The 23775-nt window shown below is 35.8% G+C and overlaps 1 protein-coding gene across 1 annotated transcript in view; it reads right to left on the bottom strand.

Moving 5' to 3' along the window:
• The window catches only part of LOC117107486 (E3 ubiquitin-protein ligase rnf213-alpha-like), a 71762-nt gene that overhangs the window by 47331 nt on the left and 656 nt on the right, over positions 1-23775 (bottom strand). Inside the window, exons 2-13 of the mRNA XM_033249184.1 lie at positions 22106-22467; positions 21152-21405; positions 19944-20165; positions 19288-19492; positions 15431-15498; positions 12672-12960; positions 11715-11819; positions 10492-10623; positions 9871-10054; positions 1624-1968; positions 841-1454; positions 428-587 (exon numbers count right to left, since the gene is read on the bottom strand). Coding sequence (XP_033105075.1) covers positions 428-587; positions 841-1454; positions 1624-1968; positions 9871-10054; positions 10492-10623; positions 11715-11819; positions 12672-12960; positions 15431-15498; positions 19288-19492; positions 19944-20165; positions 21152-21405; positions 22106-22467 — 2940 coding nt within the window. The remainder of the gene's footprint in view (positions 1-427; positions 588-840; positions 1455-1623; positions 1969-9870; positions 10055-10491; positions 10624-11714; positions 11820-12671; positions 12961-15430; positions 15499-19287; positions 19493-19943; positions 20166-21151; positions 21406-22105; positions 22468-23775) is intronic.

Here is a 23775-nt window from a genome sequence, read left to right as displayed (position 1 = left end):
TTTCAAATCAAAAGTTTCTAGCAATATTGTTTAATTTTCAAACTATTAGCTTCGTTCAATTAATCCTTTGGATTTATTCGGTGTAAACACCAAGGATAGCCCATGAAAGTCTAGAATAAGACTTATTTCCAGTGGGGTCCTTCTGGTGGTGATTGGGCAGTACACCGGGAGACAATCCCCTACTCTTTTTCCGAAGAGTGTACTGCGTTCTTTAACGTGCACATGGGCCATAATGCACACGGGACCAATGGCTTAAACGTCTCATCTGAAAGACGGTGCGTTATTGTAACTTGTATTTCACCCCTCTAGCTTAAACCCAAGGAGAGGCAGCGATGGGAATTGAACCGGGACCTAGAGATCTCCACGGTTCAGCGCACACACAGCGGCTACCGCCAAATTAGCCGACTGAGCTAAGATACACACTTACTTTTGATTTCTTTTTTAATCCACAATATCAGTTTTTTACATTTCATCAAAGTTTTTAAACTTTTGCTTTGTTCCATGGTGACATGTACCAACTCACGACAGGCTTTGGCAACATCTGTATTCAAGTCTTTTAGACATTTGTTCTTGAAATCCCTCTTGTTCTAAAATCAATTAAATATAGATTTCACTTCACTTTATCTACTTGACATTATTAAGCAAACAATCAAAGATGTTATCTGTTGTCATGAATATGTATCAAAAACCTAAGGCAGCAGTTGTAGATAAACCTAGCATCTATGAAAAACAAAATTAACCTACTTGAGGCCATATTCAGACAAATAGAGCATAGAATATAATTGACTAATTTATGAATGGTCAAAGCAGAATGCAAGAGAAATAATAGAGGATACTTACTGTTGAACACAGGAACTCTATAGAGCTAAAGTCGCCTTGCAATTCAAATGTTGTTTGAATCTCTTGGATAGTTTCAGCAGTTTTTAAACACCTACCAAGTTGTCGATACAGACGGATTTGGTCAGAACGCTCTTTTATCCACATATCTGGAGAGTTGTCAATTCTGAAGATTTTTAAACTATTCTCTAAAGAATCGTCCTCGATAAATTGCAAGTTGTTGGTTACAGAATTCAATGTGATATTACCTACTATCAATTTACCACCAAATTCCTCCCACTCCTTCTTCACATTTTGCCAGATTTGCTTCTCGACATCATCTAATGTCATAAGTTTGTTGCTTTCTGCTCGCTGCTGTATAACTCTTTTGACCCTCCTTGCCCAGAAGTGTCGAAAAATTACACTTAAATGTATCCTTTGAATTTCGAGAAGCATTGCAGAAATTTCATCTGAGCATTTGTAGAATGTGATTTCTGGAGTACAACATGAAATCATTATCATCTGAACATCAGCTGGATTGCATAAATCTTTCAGTTGCAGTTTTTCCTTTTCCCTTTCCAAAGAGTTCTCGATTCCTTTGGTATCCACAGCTGGTGACTTCTTTCCATTGCTATCTTCTATTTTTGAATAAAATAGTCACATTTTAATTTCTTAATTTCTGAAATACATATAAATTAATTATCCTCAGGATTGTCACAATGAAATATAAGTTTATACAGTATTCAAGAAACAGCAACATGAGCAATATGTATCCATGAAAACACTTTAGAATAATTCTAAACTCACCATGGAATATTTCTCTACACATAGACAACATCACACCAACACGGAGATTAGCATCAAAGAAAGCATCCAATTCGGTTTCTCGATGTTTGATAACTTTCTTAACCAAGTTGCCAACATCCACATTTTCCAAGTTTCCTGGAAGATATTGCTTGGTGATTCTTGCAACATCCATTACTTCACAAAGTTTGAGAAACTGCTTCTTCTCTTGTTGAATGAAACCAAGGTCCTCAACCGTAACACAACCATTGCACAGACTGTTTAAGACGATATCTTCCATCACCGACTTAGCTTGTAGGAGCAGAGGTTGTGCTTTTTTAGTTAAGGCAATGCTGCTTTTACCCTTAACTATAAAAAAGTAAGAAAATTATTTGTTTTACTACTTAATGTATGTATATATATATATATATATATATATATATATATATACACATACATATAACATATTTGTTTAATATATATATATTATATATATATAGGCCTACAGCCACTGTCTAGACTCAACATCGTGGTATGTCAAGGTATGAAAATTAGTTTCTATTTTAACTTCTTAGTATACACTGCACAGTGGTTGCACATGTGCAATCACATGCAGAACCTCCCTGATCAGTATACTTACTGAGTAGGTTAGAATAGGCCTAGAATTTACGAATTTTTTACCTCAACATCGGAATGTAAGGTCAGAATATTTATTCAATAATTGAAATAATGTACATTATATTAAGTTTATACACATTTAATAAAATCCACAAAATAATTTAAAATGCAATTTTTAAAATGTTGAAGTTGTTAACTTTTCACGAACATGTTGCAATTTGTGGGAATTCCCCATTTAGTCCCTAGACCTATATTGCATTGTTATCGGCGAGTTTAGGCCTTGAAATACCGACAATTCTTGCTGTTTATTGTTCATTATCATCTTTAAAAAAGTTAAAATTAATTTTTGGTGTAATTTAGTGATTTATAATGACCAAAATCTCCTTTGTGAAACTGATTCAAGATTCACGATGATCAGATAGTAATGTATTCTACCGATCTTTTTTGAAACATAGAACATGTGACCTGTAAATTATTTGCGGCATAAAATTTTCTGGACCATTCGCGAAATTCGCAAAAGTTTAATGAGCGCAAAATTTTCTGGTTTTACAGTATCAGGGGCATAGCGGAAAAGAAATTAGGAGGTATTAGTTACTGGAGGAGGGGGCAGAGGGGTGGGGTTGTGAGGCGTTGCATCTCCAGTAAGATCATTTGTCACTAGTAGTAGCGCCTCCTACCACTACAGAACGGGGAAGATGCATGTGTTTCCAGGCTAACGTAAATATACCTCTAACTCTTAGCTAAATGATTCATGGCACACTCGTTATTTGACTGTTGCATATTCTTTCCACACCCCCTCCCATCTAGCAAACAGGATTCACCACTGTAGAGCTTATTTATCTAATAAAAGTCGAAAAAACAATAGAAACGATTCTGTGTTTTAGTCCAACTGCGCCAAATCTCCCAAGCCCTGGCTTACCTAACCTAGTATTCTTTTTGTGTACCTGGCCTACCTTATAGGCCTGCCCCCCCCCCCCCCGGCCTAACTACTGTAGGCCCCTGACCTACATGTAACTATCCAGGCCCCTGACCTAACTAGGCTGCTGGCCTAACTAGGCCCTTGACCTGCGGGCCTTGTAATGGTAATGGTAATGGTGGGATATTTGTAGTGCGCCTTCTACAAAAAAATCGTCTCAAGGCGCCGAAGAAAAGGTAGGACCATAAATTATAAAAAATAAAATAATAAATAAATAAATAAATAAAAAATATAGTTACATTATATCTTAAATTAATTAGTCTATATAAATCAGAATATTTTTTTTATATATATAAAAAGAAATAAATAAAGTAAATAAATGAATTAATAAGTTAACAAATATAAAATTAAATAAAAATAAATAAATAAATAAAAATAAGTAAAAAAAAGAAGCCTTCAAAACAGGCAGACCAGGGAAGGAAAAAACCAAACTGCAGCACGAAAAAGCGCACTCCTGTTGTTGAGACGGCGACACCACCACTACCGCGTACGCGCAGGTACTCCGGCAACATTATGCTGGGCTCCGGTAGCTTCCACCTTGGATAATCCTCGGCTCTACAACCGTGCACTGCTAAGGTGACAACGCCCGCTCAAGTAAGGGAGTTGCGACTTTAAGGAACACTTAAATACTCTAACACTCAAATTAAGTACTCTAGAACACTTAAAAACTCTAAAACTACAATTATTGTAAAAAGATAAACTTTTAAAAAGGTGGGTTTTTAATTTCTTCTAAAATGTATGAACGGAAGTTGCTTCACGAATAGAGGCTGGTAGGGTGTTCCAAACTCTTGGTGACTGTGCAGCAACAGAAAAAGCCCTATCACCGTAAGTTTTTAGTCGCGATGCTGGAACGGATAGTATGAATCTATTGGTCGTTGATTTCATAGACCTACTACAAGTTACAGAACGTGACGTTAGAAGTTGAGAAATGTATTCAGGTGTCTTGTTGTGCAGGGCTTTGTACATAATGAGCAGAATCTTGAATGTGATGCGCTTGTCAATTGGTAACCAGTGTAGATGATGGAGAACAGGTGAAATATGTTCACGCCTGGAAACTCCAGAGACTAAACGAGCTGCCGTGTTAAGGCATAGCTGTAGTTTATTTAGACGACAGGCGGGAAGACCATACAGAATTGCATTGCAATAATCTAGCCGTGATGTTATAAGTGCATGAACTAACTTCAGAAGAGCATTTTTTGTTAGGTACTGTACTTTTGAATATGCTTGATGTTGCGCAGATAGTACGAAACCAAATTACAAACGGTGTATATGTGTTTCTCCATCTTCATTATAGGATCAAAGACAACCCCTATATTACAGACTTTGGAAGATGGTAGGACATTGGTGTTACAAACTACAACACCATTAATCGGAGGTGGTCTTCTAAGGTGCACTGAATGAAAATAGAGTACTTCAGTCTTACAAGGATTAAAGAAGAGCATGTTTTGTGACAGCCAGGACTGAACATCACGAACACATGCTTCAATGGTTTTCTTGGCTTCAGACCAGTGGTTGACATGGAAGCTAAGATGTCTAGGCCCATAGCATCAATTCAGAATCTGAATGCCAATACGTCAACATTCAAATCTCTAATTAATTTTATACAACAGAAATCCATCGTTTACCGATTATATAACTGGGTATATTTATTGAAGAAGAAGCTCACATACAAAACAGTCTTTTGCAGCATCTGCTAATTTGAAAGACTGAGTAAAATTACAAGGATATAAAATTGGCAACTAAAAGTTTACAAATCATTATTAGAATATTGCAATATTAAATATGAAATAAATAGAAATACAATTGTTGACTTTAGAAATATACAAACATAAATCTTAAACACTGTAATAAAAGAAAACCGCTCTGTCAATGCACAGGAGTCATGTACGGCAAGGCGTCTCTGTGTCAATGCTTAGGCTGAAGAGATCACCGACCCCAGAGTCTCACTACTAAAGTGAGTTCAGGATTTTGGTCATATATGGTAACAGGCTATTTATAAATCGTGTTTTAATACTTTTATATTCTTTGTATGGTATATTTGTGCATAGTGTCATGGTGTGACATGCATTATTAGTTGGGAACCAGTTATGAAATCTATTAGATTTTGCAGTTTTTGTAGCAAAATTTGTATATAGTGAGACCCTGCGGTTGGCCAGTCTCTCCAGTCCAAGCTGCAAAAGGGAATCTCCATAATTAGTGAATTTATCAGCCAGAATGCACCGACAAACCCGAGTTTGGATGCGCTCAATCTCACTGCTTTTGTTGTTTAGTTAAGCCAGGGTACCACAGAGGCGCAGCGTGCTCAAGTACAGGCTGTACATAACTCCTGTAGATCGGCAGGAGTTCATCACCGTTAAAACCAGCTCTCCTCAATGACCACAAAATAAAAAGTTTACAATTGGCTCTGGCAATAATAGCATCAGTGTTACTTTACCACTTAAATTAATTATCAAAAACCACCCCCAATAACTTTAGTGGCTGAGCGGTAAGGCAGGGGCGCCGCTAACTACAGCCTTAACATCGGCGCTGGTTCCAGCCGCTCCTCGCCCATGGTTCGGTTGGTAGAACCAAGTCTTCTCGGATAAGGACTTAAAATGGAGGTTCAGTGTATACATCTGGCTCGTGTGCACTTTAAAGAACCCATTGCATCTTTAGGAAGAGTAGGGGGGTTACCCCGATGTTATGGTTCATTTCAGCCCCTGTCGTTGTGGAATGATGTGAAAATGTATCTACCAAGAAGCGCCTCTTTACGGCTGCTAGGTAGTCACGGACCACACCCATACGCAATTCAGCACAATGACGCTGCAAGTTATGGGTTATTCTCCTACCTTTACCTTTACAACAGGAAGAATTTAATTTGAGATATGGAGGCTGATGTCTGGAAGTTGTCGACGACCAAAGTTAAATCTAATCACCTGGCATTTGGAAATGTTAAGCTTAAGTTTATTATCCTTGGTCCAGCTGTAAAGGGTGTCGAGTACTGCTTGTAAATTACCAGTTTGACCAAATTTAGTTGTGTCACCTATTGTATGGTCATCAACATACTTTCTGGCATCATATATATTAAACAAATATTACCCTATTCTTCAACAAACAAAATATTGAAATCCTGTTAACCATTGCAAAGATAGGCTGTAGGGTATTAATAATTGCTAGAAGTATGAAGCATTGATGGTGTTATAAATTCAAATATATGTCCTTGTAATTGTATCGTGAGCTTAAGTAAGATAGGACCTCAGTGCAGTATGTAATCAGTAAGCAATTAACTTCTGTATAAAATGTCTAAAATTCATTATAAAATTAATAAGTTAGATTTGAAAACTGGCATTCAGATTCTGAATTGATAATAGGGGCCTAGGCCAGGGGCATAAGCCAAGGGCCCAGTTAGGCCAGGGGCCACAGGCCACATTTTTCAAACTAGAATTAAGCTTAAATTTGTCTTAAGTCCATATTTTTTTACCAATGTCAAATTTATCCATATTGCTTAGCTTCAAAATTGCTTAAAATTAGAAAGTCACATGTACATTGGCACCATCGAAGATGATTTTTTAGCTAAGATTTTGCTAAGATTGGGTAATAAATCAGCTTAAAATATTTATTTTTTTGACTTCAGACATTTGCTTAGCAGAGATTGATAAATCACGGGCCAGGCCTGTAAGGTAGGCCTAGGTGCACAAAAAATACTAGGTTAGAGGCCAGCGCCATTGGACTATTTTAAAACACAGAATCGTTTTACTGTTTTTTCAACTTATTAGATAAATAAGCTCTACAATGGTTGATCCTGTTTGCTGGAGGGGAGAGGGTGGGGAAAGACTAAATAAATCAGTACCCAAGGATGTCCCATGAATCATTTAGTTAAGAGATGCAAATCAGGGGAACTCCTTTACGTTAGCCTGGAAACACATGCATCTGCCCCTGTTCTGCAGTGGTAGGGGACGCTACTACTAGTGACTAAATGACTTTACTGGGGGATGTAATGCTTCACAACCCCACCACCTTTCTGGCCAAATCCCTCCCTATCCGTTCCGGTTACTATAGATTAAAAGGCGAAATACTGAAAAATAACAATGCTGTGGGAAAGAATGGCTGGATCTCGGTAGAGATATAAGTTTGATAAGCAACAGCTAAAAAGTAAAAGTAAGTAAACAGCCAGAAGTAGAACCAGAGCTTTCGGACAAGACTAGTCCTTCCTCAGTGGCGATTGAGTGAGGGTGGAAAAAGTCAGATAGTATAAAGTGAGGATTTCATGCAAGCATGATTAGAAACAACAGGCTAGGTGAGATGAGAACAAACAGCGTGAATAAGTGAGCAGGAAGGGTAAAACTAAACTTTCGAGGCACCCTTCTATAATTAAGCCAAATAATTTATATAGATAATTTTGGAAAGTCATTAGTTCAATTTAGTGTACTGGGAGAACGTTCCTAATATTGAGTCCAAATGGTGTGGTGGTTTTAAGTAAAAGTTCCCAGTGATTCTCTTTATCATTTTTGTAGAATCAAGCAAGGAGCATGTTTTGCATGATAAACCACAAAGATGACTGCCCAAATTATGGCTGTCGCAAGAGTTAGTTTGCCTCTTGAATTTAGATCCTACTAAGGCCAAAAAAAATAATAAAAATTTTCTGTCTCTGGTCAGACCGAAGATAAAAAATTGATGCGACGATGAGGTTTTTTTTTTTCTATTTTTTGAAAACCATGGAAAGTACAGAAAAGGTATTTTTAGTATTCTTTTTATGTTCTGTTAATGCTTTACATTGTTGTCCTTCCACAATTTCCTCGATTTCACTTCACTTGCCAAGGGGACCCGCGTCTTTATCATCATTATCAGCATTAATGGTTACGCTTTGAAAAAATCCGACGGGCGATGATCCCACCATAGCCGTGACTTTCTTCGATCACGGGAACAAATGTTGCTCCCCACTGCTTGAGGAGGACAAAGGACTTTCATCACATAGACCTACTTACACGCTTGGCAAACTCGCCGAACTACGGTATTGCACGATAAAATGCAAAAAGGTCCCTTATATTCCGGTGTATAAGCCGCACCCCTAATTAGGACGCGAAATATCACTATTTTTTAAGCTCCAAACCGTTCCCATAATTTTAATTTTTTATTTATTTTGAAACACTGACATTATTTACAAATATTCACATAAAGAAATTTCATCTTTTTCTATTGAAAAAGATGACAAACAACTGGAAATGCGTGTAAACTTCAGGCTACTGTAATGAAACAATGTATTCTTGCTCTAGCCTAGGGAAATCCCCATGATAGACAGTCGCACTATGTTAAAATTTCAACATCAGTTTAGTTTAATAAAATCTAAAAAAATAAAATACTTATTGAGCATATATATCTATTTTAAACAACCATTCTATTATTATGGTGACTAATAACAGTCGTATTAAGCTTAATATATTGGTAATTCTAGGCCTAAGTCATTACTACTCACAGCCTATTGTGCGAAGCATGCACTCATCACGCACCACGTTTTATAAACAAAAACAGAAGTGGAGAAATATTGTGCGATACAAAGTTTACGCATGCGCAGATGACGAATGCCTTTCTAAAGTCAAATTCAAGTAAATAATTATTACTACTTCAAGAAAACTTGTGTTTTTATAGCATAAATTAATTTCACAAGTTTTTATTCTGAAATTTTAGCGGATCATTCTCTCTATAACAGTACAAGCCACCGGGAACCCGGAACATCAAACAGCAGGTCTCAACAACCAGCCCACGTGTGCTTTGTTGCGACATTCGTAAATGAAGCTGCTCACATGACCCCAGGACCAAACTCGCGAAAAGTAGTTCGGTAGTTTTTGAAAGCGGTTTCGAACAGCAACAGCATGTTTCATAATTGTTTATGAATGAATGATTTAGACAACCCAAACCATTGCTTGAATGTCGTAGCATGCACTGTAGCGAGTATAATTACAAATACTAGGCCTACAAACCGGTCCCACCCTAAGCTAATTAATTGGGCTAGCAATGGCCTAACCTAGAATGGATAAGCCGCACCCCAAAATTCGGGATAGGTGGCGATGTTGTATGTCCGGTGAAAAATATAAAAAAATTGACGCGCTGGGTCTAAATCGACGCGCACGCTGACCAGAGACCGGTTATATATCACAAAAGGTTAGGTGATCTGCTATAGTCAAGAATAGTAAAATAGTCTGAAATAGATGCGTTTTGACATTTAACAGAGTTTTGAAGATGTTAAAACATTATGTGATGACTTGTCCCAAACTAAATGCTCCTTAATCTGTGTTTTTAAGTGTCTATTGGTCTCGCAAATATACACGAAATTACACCCTGCGCAAGTAAATTTGTAGAAAACACAGGCTCTGAGATTAGTTGGGACGTAGGATTTTAAATTAAAAAAAATTTATAATTGATGATTTGAAAGCAAGTTTGACAATAAACGTTGATTTATCGTTGAGAAATTTTTGTAATTGTGTATAGGGTAACTTGAAATAGGAAGGTTGTGTTTGCGGATTTGTATTTCAACACTCTTGTGTACTTATTACATCGCTATGAAACGGCCGTGGTTATCTTTCAAATTGTTGAGAGTATCTATAAGCATTTAACTTTGCTATCTTCTTGTTTCTCACAACAGAAATTTGAAGACTTGAACAAGATTATTTTAAATTCAAAGACAAACAAATTTACTATACCTAACATTTTGAAAAAACCAGCAAGCGGCTTCCATTGTAATAAATACTGAAGTGTCATGGCATCCTTATGGGTAAGTGATTTCTCAAGGAGATGGGAGAATATTTTGCCATATCTTTCAGCCTCGTATGGCAGCACATGATATCCATGAGAGACACTGTTAAAAAAAACCTCTCCAGTGCTGCCCTAAAATATGGAAAAATATAAATAACAATATAAATATTATTATTATATAAAATTTTATAAAATACTGTTAAATAAAATTTTATTAAATTTTTATTAAATATTATTATCATATATTATATATAATACTATGAATGGGGTGAAGAACCTTAATCAACTTGGATTCCCAATTGTTATTTTTCTTTCATTCTATTTTTTTCTTGTTGATAGTTAAAAAGCACAAAAGATGAAAAGGCACAAGACAACAATAACACAGCTGTATTGTTTAAAGCTGGCCTCCTAATTTACAGTTTAATTCTGTGTATTTTAATGATATACATTTATGTACAATTTTAATGTTCTTAGTGGTCAAATAAAATATATCTGGCAATGTATTTGTTAGTATTTTTTGTGGTTAACCTTGTTGCAAGTAGAAATAAGTTATAGTGTTAAGAACTGACCTCCATAACTTTATCTATAATACCAAATGCAGCTTCAGAAAAAACTGTCTCAATCATTGGATGGCATTTACTGAAGTCAGTATCACAATAAAATCTCACCAAATTTTCATCTTCATAGACTCTTTGAATTTTCTACAATCACAGAAAATGACTATCAGTAATTTTTTTCAAAAAGGTTATGTTGAGTATTTCGCAATGTATTGAAAAAAAAAACAATGAAGCAAAAAGAAAAGAAAGCATCATTCCTATTAATCTCTTGACGCAAAACACAAAAGAATAGCACTGTAGTATTTCACTGTTATTTGGGGATCAGATTCAACACTAGTCACTAAGCGCAAGCTCGGTGGTCTAGTGGTTAAGACACAAGGCTATTTATCTGAACACTCAGTAAAATAACACATCAGGTAGGACAAAAAACATTCCTATTAAACCTCCTGATGCAAAACAATAATATGTTAAATTTACATAGCGCTTAATGCCAACAAGGCCTCTAAGTGCTTCACATTACTACCCCCGGTCACTGGATTAAACGCCTATGGAACACAAAATGGGGTAGTACGCCATAACATTGCAGCAACTACATCAGCGCATTTTGGCATTTAACCCCACCAGTTACCCAATTATACTCCTGGGTGGAGAGAAGCAATGCAGATAAAGTGAAATGCACAGCGAGGGGATTGAAACCCTGACCGAGGTTGAGAAACCAAACCGTTCCCACTGTAGCAAACTATTTCTACATCTTACAATGTTATATCTAATAAACTGGCAAGAAAATCCATTGGGACCAAAAAAATAATGGTTTGTAAAACCAACAAAATAATTGTTATAACATAATCAACACCAAAATTCATAATCTACATATACAGTTTCAAATTTTACTGTTTACACACATGCACAAACACACACACATTAACATACATCAAGTCAGTTACAAAGCTTCCTATGCTGCTATGCATAGGAATCAAAACATGGTACAACATAACAACAAAGGTGGCAGTAGCACCAAAAACGAACAAAATTTGGAACTATTATGTGCCTTAATGAGGGAGAACTTTGGCAACAAACTATAATAACAATAACAACACTAGCAGAAATGAAAACTGTTATGGCAAAAACCTAAAGGACTTTCAACTGTTTTGACAGCAGCAACCAAAGCAACAGCAGCAAATTAGAATAGTAGTTTAAACAGTACAATACAACAAATATTAACATTTAATATATACCCATTGAATATTCTCTTGCAAGGATGAGCACAAGTCGGCAATCCATATTTGGGTGATTTCTTCATATGCAGAAACAATATTGAACATGTCATTCAAAAATCCCAGCTAAAAAAAAAAAATTAAAATGCAAGTTTCTTATACAGGACATCCATAGATAAATGAAATAGTATACAACTGACAGTGTTATATCTGCAATTACACATTGAAAATAAACTGTAAACATTCCAATAATGTATTAATGCCCCAAGTTTCTTCAGTACAGTAGTCATTTTTTTTGTATTTAATTGGCTGTTCCCAATTAATTCTTCAGCTATTCAATGTATTAAAATCTAATTACTTGTGCAACACATCAGATAAATTTTCAGAATGTTAAAAACAGTATATAAACTAAATACTGTAAATACATTGTCATAAGTATATTATGAGTCATTTTAAAAATTTTCTCAAATAGTAAATTATGGGATTATGAGTGGTGAGAAGGGAATATATTTGCCTATTGTCGTTTGTTCTTTGTGTTGGGGATCTTAATTGCATCTCATGTATTTTTTTTTTTTTTTTGCTTAACACTTCAGACAAAAATCTATTACTCTTGATAATTTTATGCATATTTTTTTGGTGAAACAGATTACATAGATCACAATAAAATTAGGTAAGTAATATAAATGCACATGATTGATCAAGGTGTGTTACATAAATATAATATATTTTTAACACTTCAACATAAAACACCTCTCTTTTTGAGAGTTGTGGTCTGAAGACTATTAGTATTCAATATAATTTAATTGCTATTCTAGTAAAATGTCTTACATTGAAATACATTTGCAAGGGTTCAATCATAAATAAACAGAAATATCAAACTACACCATCACAAAACTTTAAAAAAAATGTATATGGGATACAAATAAAACCCTGATATTATTATGGTGAACTTGTTGTAATACCAAGTAAAATATTTACCAATTGCTTAAATGACTTTTGATCAGACAACCTCTTCAAAAGCTTTTTCACAAACTGTCCAGTATCTTCCAGGCTATATTTTATTTGCTGCCTCCATTTCATTGCTGCATCAGTATTATTTTCACAGTGAGCGAAGCATCTATCTAAGCTTGCAACAAATAATTCTAGCAGCAAAGGGATCGTTAACATACTCAAATCTTGGATATATGATTTCCTTAGAAACAATTTAATTGAACCAAGAATAACAGTCATAGCTTTCAAATCCCGTTCAGCAAATTTGTCGTCAAGGCTGTAACATTATAACATAGATATATCATAGAATAAAAATATATCACAAAATAAAATTAAGTTGGAATATACACAATAATTTTCCAAATAAAAACAACCTGCATAAGCTAGATCAGGGTTGTAGCTCTATAAATCTAATGGTGATAACATTAGTAAACCCTAAATAATAAGTGTATTCTAGGATGGAAAAGTGGGTTAATATAATAAGAATGGGTGGAGGGCCATGAAATTAGCTTTAGCCTGAGTGGAAAACTTCACAGTTGGGTGGCCCCGCCCACCCACACCCACCATAACTATATCCCTGCTAGATATATTTTTTAAGTTGTACTAAATCATGATTATTAATATTCTGGTACATTTTAAGTAATAATATAATACAGAGAGACAATCTCCTACTTTTTCCAAAGAGTATATTGCATTCTTTAATGTGCACTTGGGCCATATAGCCTTGGTTCCAGCACTAATTTTGGGTTACTCACTTTATATTGCAATTAGTGCGTGCCATACCTAATTTAATTGGCGCCCCAATACTTAATTTCTTATCTTTTTCGGATTAAGGACTAGGCAAACACTGAATGACCATTCATGCATACAGTTTCCAACATCAAATTTGATGTGGGTTATCGTATGCACGAGCGATTTTGTAAATCAGGTGATTGGCTTTCATGCATATTAATTGATTTTGGTAAATTTTCAAAATTGAAGATGCACATGTCTCGACTAGGGCTAAGCTAGACCAGCTCCCTTCTGCCTACCTACTTGAATTAAAACAATTATTACCATACTCGCGCGAATAAGCGCCCCGTTTGAATAAGCGCCCCTCTCGAATAACAGCGCCTCCTAACGTGAAAATTTCCTTAAGCGCACCGTTTGAAGAAGCGCCCCCTCATAAGATTTTCATTTTAGCAAGTCAATAATCCAATCAATCCTGGGACTGTGGTTGTTGGCATGATTTGAGCTGTAGAGGGTAAACACATTCTTCTTCAGTCAATATCAAAATAAGGATATTTCTCTTGGACAGATGAGAGCTCCGATCCCTGGACAGACAGTATATTTCCAACTTTAATCTTTTTTACATATTTGTCTATGTCTAGTCCTATTCCTCTTTTTCTTTTTTCGACCTTAAGCACAATCTCATCTGAGTTTTCCAGAAAAATACAATGATCCTGTCATCCTGCTAATCTCAATCGGCCGATGGCAAACAAGCTAACCACCACCCACCACTTATTGCATCTGCTATTTTTCTGTTAAGTAAATATCCACGCATTCTTATTATGAGCCATGTTCTCTGGACGATTATCTTTTCTAACCACCATTCGTAATGTCCTTATATAATCTTTTTTCATTCAAAAAGTGCCTCTTAAATTTTTTATTAAAATAATTTCCCATAAGAACCCATCGATTTTCATCTATTTCCATAAGCATCCCCTCAATTTCCACTCTGTTTTCATAAGTGCCCCGTTTGAATAAGCGCCCCGTCTGAATAAGCGCCCCTCAGAAAGTGCAAAAAATATTTTAAGCGCCCGGGCTCTTATTCGCGCGAGTACAGTATATTAGTTCTGGACTGCTGAAAGACTATGGATTGATAACCGTAGTACTTGGATTTAAACCCTCCTCACTGCTAGCTACACAGATTTAGGCCTAGGGTAGAACATTGTTAAAAAGGTACAGTTACTGTAATAAGTAAAACCTTAAAAATAGGCTAAGCCTCCATCTATCAGTGGCGTATCTAGAAGTCATGAAATGGGGATGCTGATGGGGGAGTTTACAAAGGTGAAGTGGGGGTGGGGCTCAATGATCAGTTGAGGGGCACTAATTCGCAAAATAAGGGGATTTTAGGTGATTTTTAACTACCTGACTTTTTTTTTAGAAGGGGGAGAAAAGGCATGTGTGTCCCCTCCCCAAGATTTGCCACTGCTCTCTACTACTTGATTCCAGAGGCCTGGGCCATTCTCCTGAAAAGTGGTGTTGTGTTTGTAATGTATGCCATCTAACCTAAGCTTAATTAAAAATTTTTACCATTGCCCACTAGTCCTACCATGGAGGATTTTTAATTCCTCCATGGTTCTACTAGGGTCTATTCTAAATATTTTAGGAACGTTTTATTAGGGAGGACTATTTTTTTGCCATGCCTACCTAGTCGACGCAAGTGACTCAATTTTGTGGCTCCGAAAATGTGACCATTGTGGTTGGTCGAAATTGTTTATTTCAGTCTGCCCATTTATCCAAATATGGAATATAAGATTACGTCATTCTTCTGGCATCCCAGTACCTGCATTCAGTGTTTTACAAGTCGCTTAATCTAATCTAAATTAACTTTCTTGTCGGTGGCGCTGTCCAGAATAAGAAAAATAAATAACAAGGGAATTATGGCAAGTCTAATGGGCCATATTGCACATAGGACTAACAGCCTCAACATTTCAGAATCGATTATCAAAATAATTTTTTTTTTATCAATAGAAAACAATTACCTTTGACCATTGTTGATACTTTCATGTTGTATGTTTTGACGAACAGCATTAAGAATTGTCCAAAGTTCCTGATATTAGAATCAGAATGTGAATTTATCTATCCTCATGTAAATTAAACTGGTCTAAAATGTATACATTCTCATAGTTGCAAACAGAAATACTACTATATCGTACCTAATAATATTAATTACAATAGAAAAAAATGTTGTTTAATACAGTATAAGGACAAAACTAAAATGAATTCAGGAATTGTGGTCTTCTCCACACAGAGGAATATAGACATGAACATTCAGTAGTGGAAGAAGTCTATATTTCACTATCCATCCTAAAGTATAAATGGCAGAATTAAATACCAATTTACAAGCTACATTTAAAAAAAATAAAACAATATGTATCTATTGTTCTAATGAGGCCAAAAAAAAAATGATAGTGTTGGCCACCCCCGAACGACCCAAATTGTACAAAATTGAGGTCCGGCATTTTAGGTTTTTTTTCTTTTACAACGAAAAATAGTTTTTAAATGAGCTAAAAAGGCTGGAATAGGCATATGTTGCTGGACGGTAGGTAAAGTGTTATGTGATCATTTTGATCTTTAATATAGATGTATAAATGGTCTTTGTTGCAGGGTTCGTACGTTTTTTAACAAGCAAATTTTTAACAGGTCAAATTTTTCAAATTTCAAGGACCCATTATATCGCTTAACAGTAAAATATCGGCGATTTTACGATTGATTACAAAGCATTATGCTGTGCTAATTTTAAATGCATGTTAGTTGAGTGTATATTAAGTTTCTAACACTAATTCGGAGGTGATAGATCTGTCTCTTTTTCTCACGAGCAATTATGTGTTTCTCACACATGTAAAAATTTGTTGGTAAGCAAAGGAGTTCTCACGAGTACATGAAAGTATCGGTAAAGTAAGGCAGGGTGAACTGGAGTAGAATAATCTCCTCGGCACACAAAAATGTGCGTGTACAACAATGGTCTTATCTTATCGCTCAAACGGGTCAGTGCCTTTTGTGGTACCGGCGCGCCAAATAACTTGGTTCTTTTGTGGTGCCTGTCCAGGGTTGTTGTTCAGCGAATAACAACTGTCTCAGCTGTGACAAAGTTGACATAAGCATTCTATGGGTGTATGTTGCGAAGACGTTAGGTTTTAAACTATTTTATTAATTAATTGTATCCTCTACACATCATCATACTATTGTATTATTATTTGCTATTATTCATTACTATTGGGCCTATTATTATTGATATTAGGTCTATTATTGGGCCTAAAGAGAATGGGTGGGGCCTGTCATAATAATTACTATAGGCCTTAGTTATTAATGTTATCTCCGTATTTGTACATTTATAATGATGTAGGCCTACATAAACTTTTATAATCTACTATGCAACAAATGTTAACGTACAACAGGGTTCTAACCATCCTACCAACTGATAGGCTGCGGACGACCGGCTTTTTTCTTTTTTTGAAAGATTCTGTAAACTTTCGAAACATTAACGAAATACCTCGCTATAAAATTAAGGACTTTTAAATGTATACGCCCTTTAAACATGAACGCCATTCAGTGTAAGAAATTAACTGTAGAAGTACATGTTCCCATGGTTACGTTGTTAATTAACTGCCTTGCACTAGGTGCCTTGCACTAGATAGATAGAGCCAAACACGTTCATTCGTGCAGAGCAAGTGTGCACAGAGAGTGATGAAATACACAAAGCGAATTCACAGGGCTGAGCATGTGCGACATGAACTGTTGAACTGAAGTTTAATATTACTGTTTATAACACAAAACAGAAACCAAATAAAAACACTGTAGAAGATATCAACGAAGTTAATGATTATGATTATCAGTGTCTGAATTAAAATTACACGCACACATAATTAATATATGATTGGATTTATTTGGTGTAAACACCAAGGATAGCCCACGAAAGTCTAGAAGAAGACTTATTTCCAGTGGGGTCCTTCTGGTTGTAATTGGGTAGTACACCGGGAGACAATCCCCTACTCTTTTTTCCGAAGAGTGTACTGCTTTCTTTAATGCACTTGTTAACTGTAGTCCCGGCCCCTCCGGACCTGGGCCATAGTGGGGCAATAGCCTGGACTGAGCCGGGGATGTACACATACTTTTGCCCCCGTGGTGCCGGGACATACCTAAAATTTACCCATAGATGTAACAGGCCTCGGAAGGGCAGGGAATTTTACACGTAGTAGCCACGGTTTCGGGTGATTAGGCCTAGCCTAGGCTAGTGCTGTCAAACTGGGTCTGGTCCTACCTAGTCTACACTTGGCCTAGGCATTCAGTCAGCAACTATTGTGTTTTGATAATTTTAAAAAATCGCCTACCTGTACTTTCGGCCTACCATCATGGTTTCATTTTTTATAGATCATGGTATAAATTAATTAATAAAAATTGACGGAGGTGGCGGTGCGTGTGAGTGTGTTGTGTGAAAATCTGTGAATTGTGAATTTGACCTAGTTTTGCGTCTAAAATATGCCAGTACATGAGCCAAGGCAAGGAAATCTGTTTCTACTACACATGTATTCATTTTCTCATTTAGGCCTATTTCTGTTTTGATATTAAATAACTAATTCTATCAATCAGTTAAATCAATCAATCAATTATTTTCTTTTTCTATGATCAATTCCTTTTTTCTATACTTTTCCAAACTTCTATGGAAATCTGCTTAGTGATACGCATGCGTAGTGCTTCCATTAAGCAAGCTCATCTCCTTGGAATAGCTCCTGCCTACAGTAGCTCTCACATGCTTCTCCGATTCAGACCTAGGCTAGATCTTCAAGTAGGTCTTATCATCCAATCATTTATTAGCGGGGCATTTTACCAGGACTACGACGGTAAGTGGTGGGGACTTAGACGTGGATGTACATTAAAATTAGGCCCCACCTTGCCGGGACCTTCACATGCATGTAACCGTTTTGGAAATTACATCCCCGGCTAAGTCCCCGCTAGGCCTGGGTCCGGGGAGGCCAGGACTAAAATTGACAAGTGCATAAGGTACACATGGGCCATCATTGCACACTGGACCACGGCTTAAACGTCTCATCCGAAAGATGGTGCGCGATTATAACTTGTATTTCAGCCCTCCAGCTGAAATGCAAGGAAAGGCGGCATTGTGAATAGAACAGCACACACACAGTGGCTACCACCAGATTAGCTGACTGAGCTAAGCTGCTCTCTCATATACAAGATTAAAAAAGCACCACTTTACGAAAATATAGGCGAAAAACTCCATTCACTAAATCGCACAAGTTTTTCTGAACCACTGCCAGCCAGTCGGCCACTTTCAGCATTTGACATACCGTACTGTACTTTCTGTCTTTGATAACATTCCTGAATTGGCGGCGTACAAAGACTTGACCTGCTTTTCCTAAGAGTATCATGGGAACCTACTTGTGGGAACGTTTCTCATCTAATTTACTGTTTCTAGGCAATTTGCAGTACTGGATAAATGGTAAAATGATGAAATTTCCAGGACATTCAAGGACAATCATAAATTTTCAGGACTTTCCAGTACTGGAAAATGCTCATTTGTTTTTCCATGACATTCAAGAAATTTAAAGACGCGTACGAACCCTGTTGTTGTATTTTTGGGTATTTTCCGCTTTTTTAAACACATTATTCTTTAAAAAAAAAAACTTTTCCTACCAACCGTATTTTCCCAAAACGTGGCCAACACAAGAATTTTTTTTTTTTTTTTTTGGCCCAATGAAGCACACAAATCAATATCACAGGTATTATTATTACAGGTAATATCTCAATATATATCATTAATTTAAGAGTATAACAACTTGCCATCATTCTCAAGTTATACAAGCTCAATCTGATAATTTACCTGTATGTCAGAATCGTGCCAATATTTACTGATCTGGAAGATTATGCGTCCAATTGTACAACAAGTGATGTAAAAATCAAATTCAATTTTGCTAAACATTTCAGCCAGCTCCATAATTGACATTGAAGACAAAACTGTTCGCTGAAGTAGAAGGTCAACTTGGAAAAGTTGGGAAAGATCTCCCAAAAAGTTTGAAATTTGTCCTCTAAATAAAACCAGAATAATAAATTATATAGTTATTGATGGCTGAAATATCTTTAGTAAAACTATGACACTCAAACCTTAAAATAGTGACCTAGTTGATGTTAATTCATAAAATGTTACATTTAGGACAGAATTTATAAATGTAATGTGCCTAGCAAGATCTGTAATTCACAAAGACCTATCCAAATAATATGTTAGGTTTGTTTAAATCCAACCTGACAATTATGCACTGTACTAGGGCAATTGTCTCTTTCCACATAGGCATCTGGTATGTGTAAAAAGTACTGCAAACAGATTTTTTTCAATAAACTACAAATGATAATGTTGGTTTCTTGAAATGTAGTTAACTTTAACAAAAATGTCATCACCCCTGAACACTGTTAATATATCAATGTCAATATCAATACCAATCAATATCAATACCAATCATGTCTTCATACGAAAATACTTACATAGAATGCTCGGCGTGTTTTCTGGTTTCGTTCATCGCCAGTTCTTTATGTCCCCACCACACATCATCATTGTAATCATACTTGTCCAGCTTTGTAGGCCAGTCTATTGGTTTAGATTCACCACGCAGGAAATGTAAGAGAGGTACAACCAACATCCATGTGGCATCAATGTCTTTTACCATCGCCATGTTGCACCAAAACACAAGTGTTATAATCAGATCACTATTGAAAGAAATAAAAATTGGTTAGAAAAGCTAAAAATTTGTTTTATTTTACTACGAGGAGCATTCCCCACATCTCAATAATTTTTACTAAAAATTTCAACATCATGAATACTTCACTTATGTAATGTAATCATGGTTTACATACTTCAGGAATTTATGGTGATTTTAAAGCCTATTAAAATGGAATTGTACAACTCAGAGTTACAGATGCTTGCCTTCCAATCTCAAGGTCCTGGATTCAGGACAGCAGAAATTTTTTCTCAGGACTAAAAACAAATCTACTCAATACGTCTCATAAAGATACTTGTTTTATAAAGCATTGTTCCATAGTGAATTACTTGCTATAGAATCAAAATGAAATAAAAATAACTAATTGCTCTAAATCAGCGAAGATTTTTATACGATCATATATTTACACATATTATGCTAAAAACAAATTAAAAAAATCATTACACACCAATCTTTAATTAAGATAGTATAATACATACTCCAAGCATCGAAATGCACGCCATCGTGTCAGGATTCAATATTTCGACATTAATTATGTCATCATCATGAATGAAAAATTATCCATATTTGCAAGCTTATATGCACAAGTACCGAAAGCGTATTACCAATCAAAACATTACCTCTACTACAGTATGTGACATAGCTACACCAGATAGCTACACCATAGCAACACCAAATTTTCATCTACTAAAACGTTACCATCAAAGTATTGGTGTGAAGAACGTGACGATCAAGATAGGAGAATAACCAATAACTCGCAGCATTATTTATATGAAGCATAGTGGTACACATTGAGTAAGATCACAATGTATATGCCACAATATTTTTATTTAATAAAATGGAAATGAAGGTCTGTGTTTTACTGTTGTTCATCAATTTTAATAGACACTGCAAACAGTACAGTAGCTTATCATTCATTGAATTAAATATATCTATCGATTTACGGGAAAACATGGACAAATGTTGTGTACTTACTCAAGTATAGGTTTAAAAGCTTCCTGGAGTCTCTCCACAATATATGTGTATTCATCTTTGGTGAGAGACAAAGGGAGAGCCAATGCACGTAACAAAGTATGCCGAATTTTCCAATCAACGAAGATGACGTTGGATTTTCTAATAACATGCAATATAGCTAATGCTGATATCAATGCTTTAATGCTTGTATCAACATCCTTAGAAACATCTTTTTCTAGTTGCATGATCTTCCCTTCAAGAAACTGCAGAAGTACCTGTTGTAGAATAAATGACAGATAAAAATATTAAATGAAACCAAAGATGCAATATATTGCATCTATTTTTTTCTAATTGCTGATATTTTCTCTAATACTGATACCAATATTTAATTATTGTACCAACTTTACAAACACCTTTTTTGGCTGACTCCATTGCAGCATTTAAGAAAGCTGTTCAAACCTATCTATTTCCGATACATTAGGTTGTATGTAGGCATAGATGCCAAACTCCTCTACGGCACCTGTGAATATTGTCCAGACAGGCCTTGCACTTTAAATTTTAGGGGTACGGTGCGGAGGTGTTTGATTTATTTCTTTCATATTTGGGTTTGTCTTTGGTTAGCATATGGCTTGAGTCTGAATTATTTTTTCAATAGTATAACATTTAAAGTGCTCTGACCTTAATGAAACAGCGCAATATAAATGTCGCATTATTATTATTATTTTTCTAGTTGCATGATCTTCCTTTCAAGATAATGCAGATAATGACATACATAAACAATAAAATCAAACAAAAGTGGATGATAAATCTCTACTGCATATGCATAAATTATCAAAATCAAAGAAAAACACACGAACAATACACGTTTTGCAAAAATATTACCAGACCTACTAAAAATTGTATGACAAAACAACAACGTTATACTGCTTTCTCTGATTGCTTAAACAGAAGAAAGTTTTTTTAATGGTATACTACCTCATTTGCTGAATACCCTGTTGGGACCCAATGTCTGATCTCATACAAGTTTTCATTCTTAGTCCATGTTCCAGTCATGCCTTCAACAACTTGAAGAAACTTCTCAATGGCTTGGCAAGGTTCCATTGGTGTAAAGTTTTCACTCAAGAAGCCTTCCCAAGTAGGGAGATATGACAAAAGAGCAACCTTTTTATCTGCAACTATTCGTTCATCTCTATTTGATACTGAACGGTTACCAACCAACTTGTAGAACCATCCAGTAACTAGTGTAGTAATCGTTTTTGCCTCTGTATCTTTTTTCTCTTTCAATAGTTCATTAAGTCTGGGATGCTGTATCATATCATCATATTGATGCCAAACTCCTGTAATTAAATATTCATTATTGTTTTGACTTTAGATTAATTTGGGGAGTGGATATAACAACACAAGGGGATGAGAAAGAGTAAAAATGTCAAAAAATAAATTTAAAAAATAATATTTTATCACTAGAAAAAGTGAAGAAGAATTACTACTTTGATTGTTTAAACAAAGATTAGCAAAATTGAGTTCGAGTTGCCTAGTTTATAAAAGTACAAATCATTGGCACTGGTTGGATTTAGTGTGCATACATTTCAGTGGAATTTTTTCATTATTGGTACGGGCTGCTAGGAGATGAAACTAATAAGTACAGCGACATTCAGGAGACTGGTTAATCTGACACTGAAAATAAAATTGTTTTACTAGTTTTCCATTAAAAAAATACATGACAATTACTTTTCTGATTTTAGCAGCACTTTAATATTTACAAATATATTCCAACCTCAAAATTCTTGAAAGTAAAAAAAAAAAAAAGCTGTAAGGTACCTTTAGAGCAAGAAATTCCACTGTCTGAGGTCCACTTGATGGAGAGTTATTATATTTAGGGGTTTCTTTATTTAATTTGGTTCCAAATTACCATTTGTTTTAAGTTTAATGTTGTATCATCTGTGTTACCAGCAGTGATACAAAGAAAGAAATCAATTCAAAGTAGAATTATATAACGTTAAACTGTCTTTACCATTTCACAAAGCATCCTTTTTACAGGCTACCTTATACTGTACAACAAAATGATGTAGTTATTATTACTATAATTTTCAAGAATTTAGAGCAGTTTAAAGAAAAGTGGCAGTCTCTTGACAATTTTTCTGTCTTTGATTCAGAATACTGTAGAGAATCAACCCAGGCTTCAGTTTGGTTCTAAGCAGGGGCAGCACTGGTGGAGGTCCAGGGAGGGCAAAAGACCTCCGTCGACAGGGGGTCCCGGGAGGGCAGAAGACCTCTCTCAGCATGGGTCCCAAGTCTCCCCCCGAACTCTCGGAAGTCTCCCGGAAATCAGTATGGTCTCCCACAATCCTGCAAAAATCTCCCGGAAATTCACTTATCTCCCACAAATTCAGTAAAAACAAACCTTTTTGTTTTATTTAGGCCTAAACTTTGGTAGCCGATTATTTTTTGCAGTCTGACAGTGCCATTTCCAGGGTTCTAAAGGTACAGTATGTGATTACTCTAAAAAATGTCATCACCACAGCCCCAATCATGGTGGGCCTGAGGTGGGCGTGGCCCTTCGTTTGGTACATTGATTGAATCATTCTCAACCAGTGGATTATCTAAAATTCTTGGAATGGGGGTGCTGATGAGGGGGGAGGGGGAAG

Source organism: Anneissia japonica, unplaced genomic scaffold (assembly GCF_011630105.1).
Source record: "Anneissia japonica isolate Jap-2015-1 unplaced genomic scaffold, ASM1163010v1 scaffold284800_len683186_cov164, whole genome shotgun sequence".
In the NCBI taxonomy this organism is placed as follows: domain Eukaryota; kingdom Metazoa; phylum Echinodermata; class Crinoidea; order Comatulida; family Comatulidae; genus Anneissia; species Anneissia japonica.
This window is presented reverse-complemented; position numbering and strand designations above follow the sequence as displayed.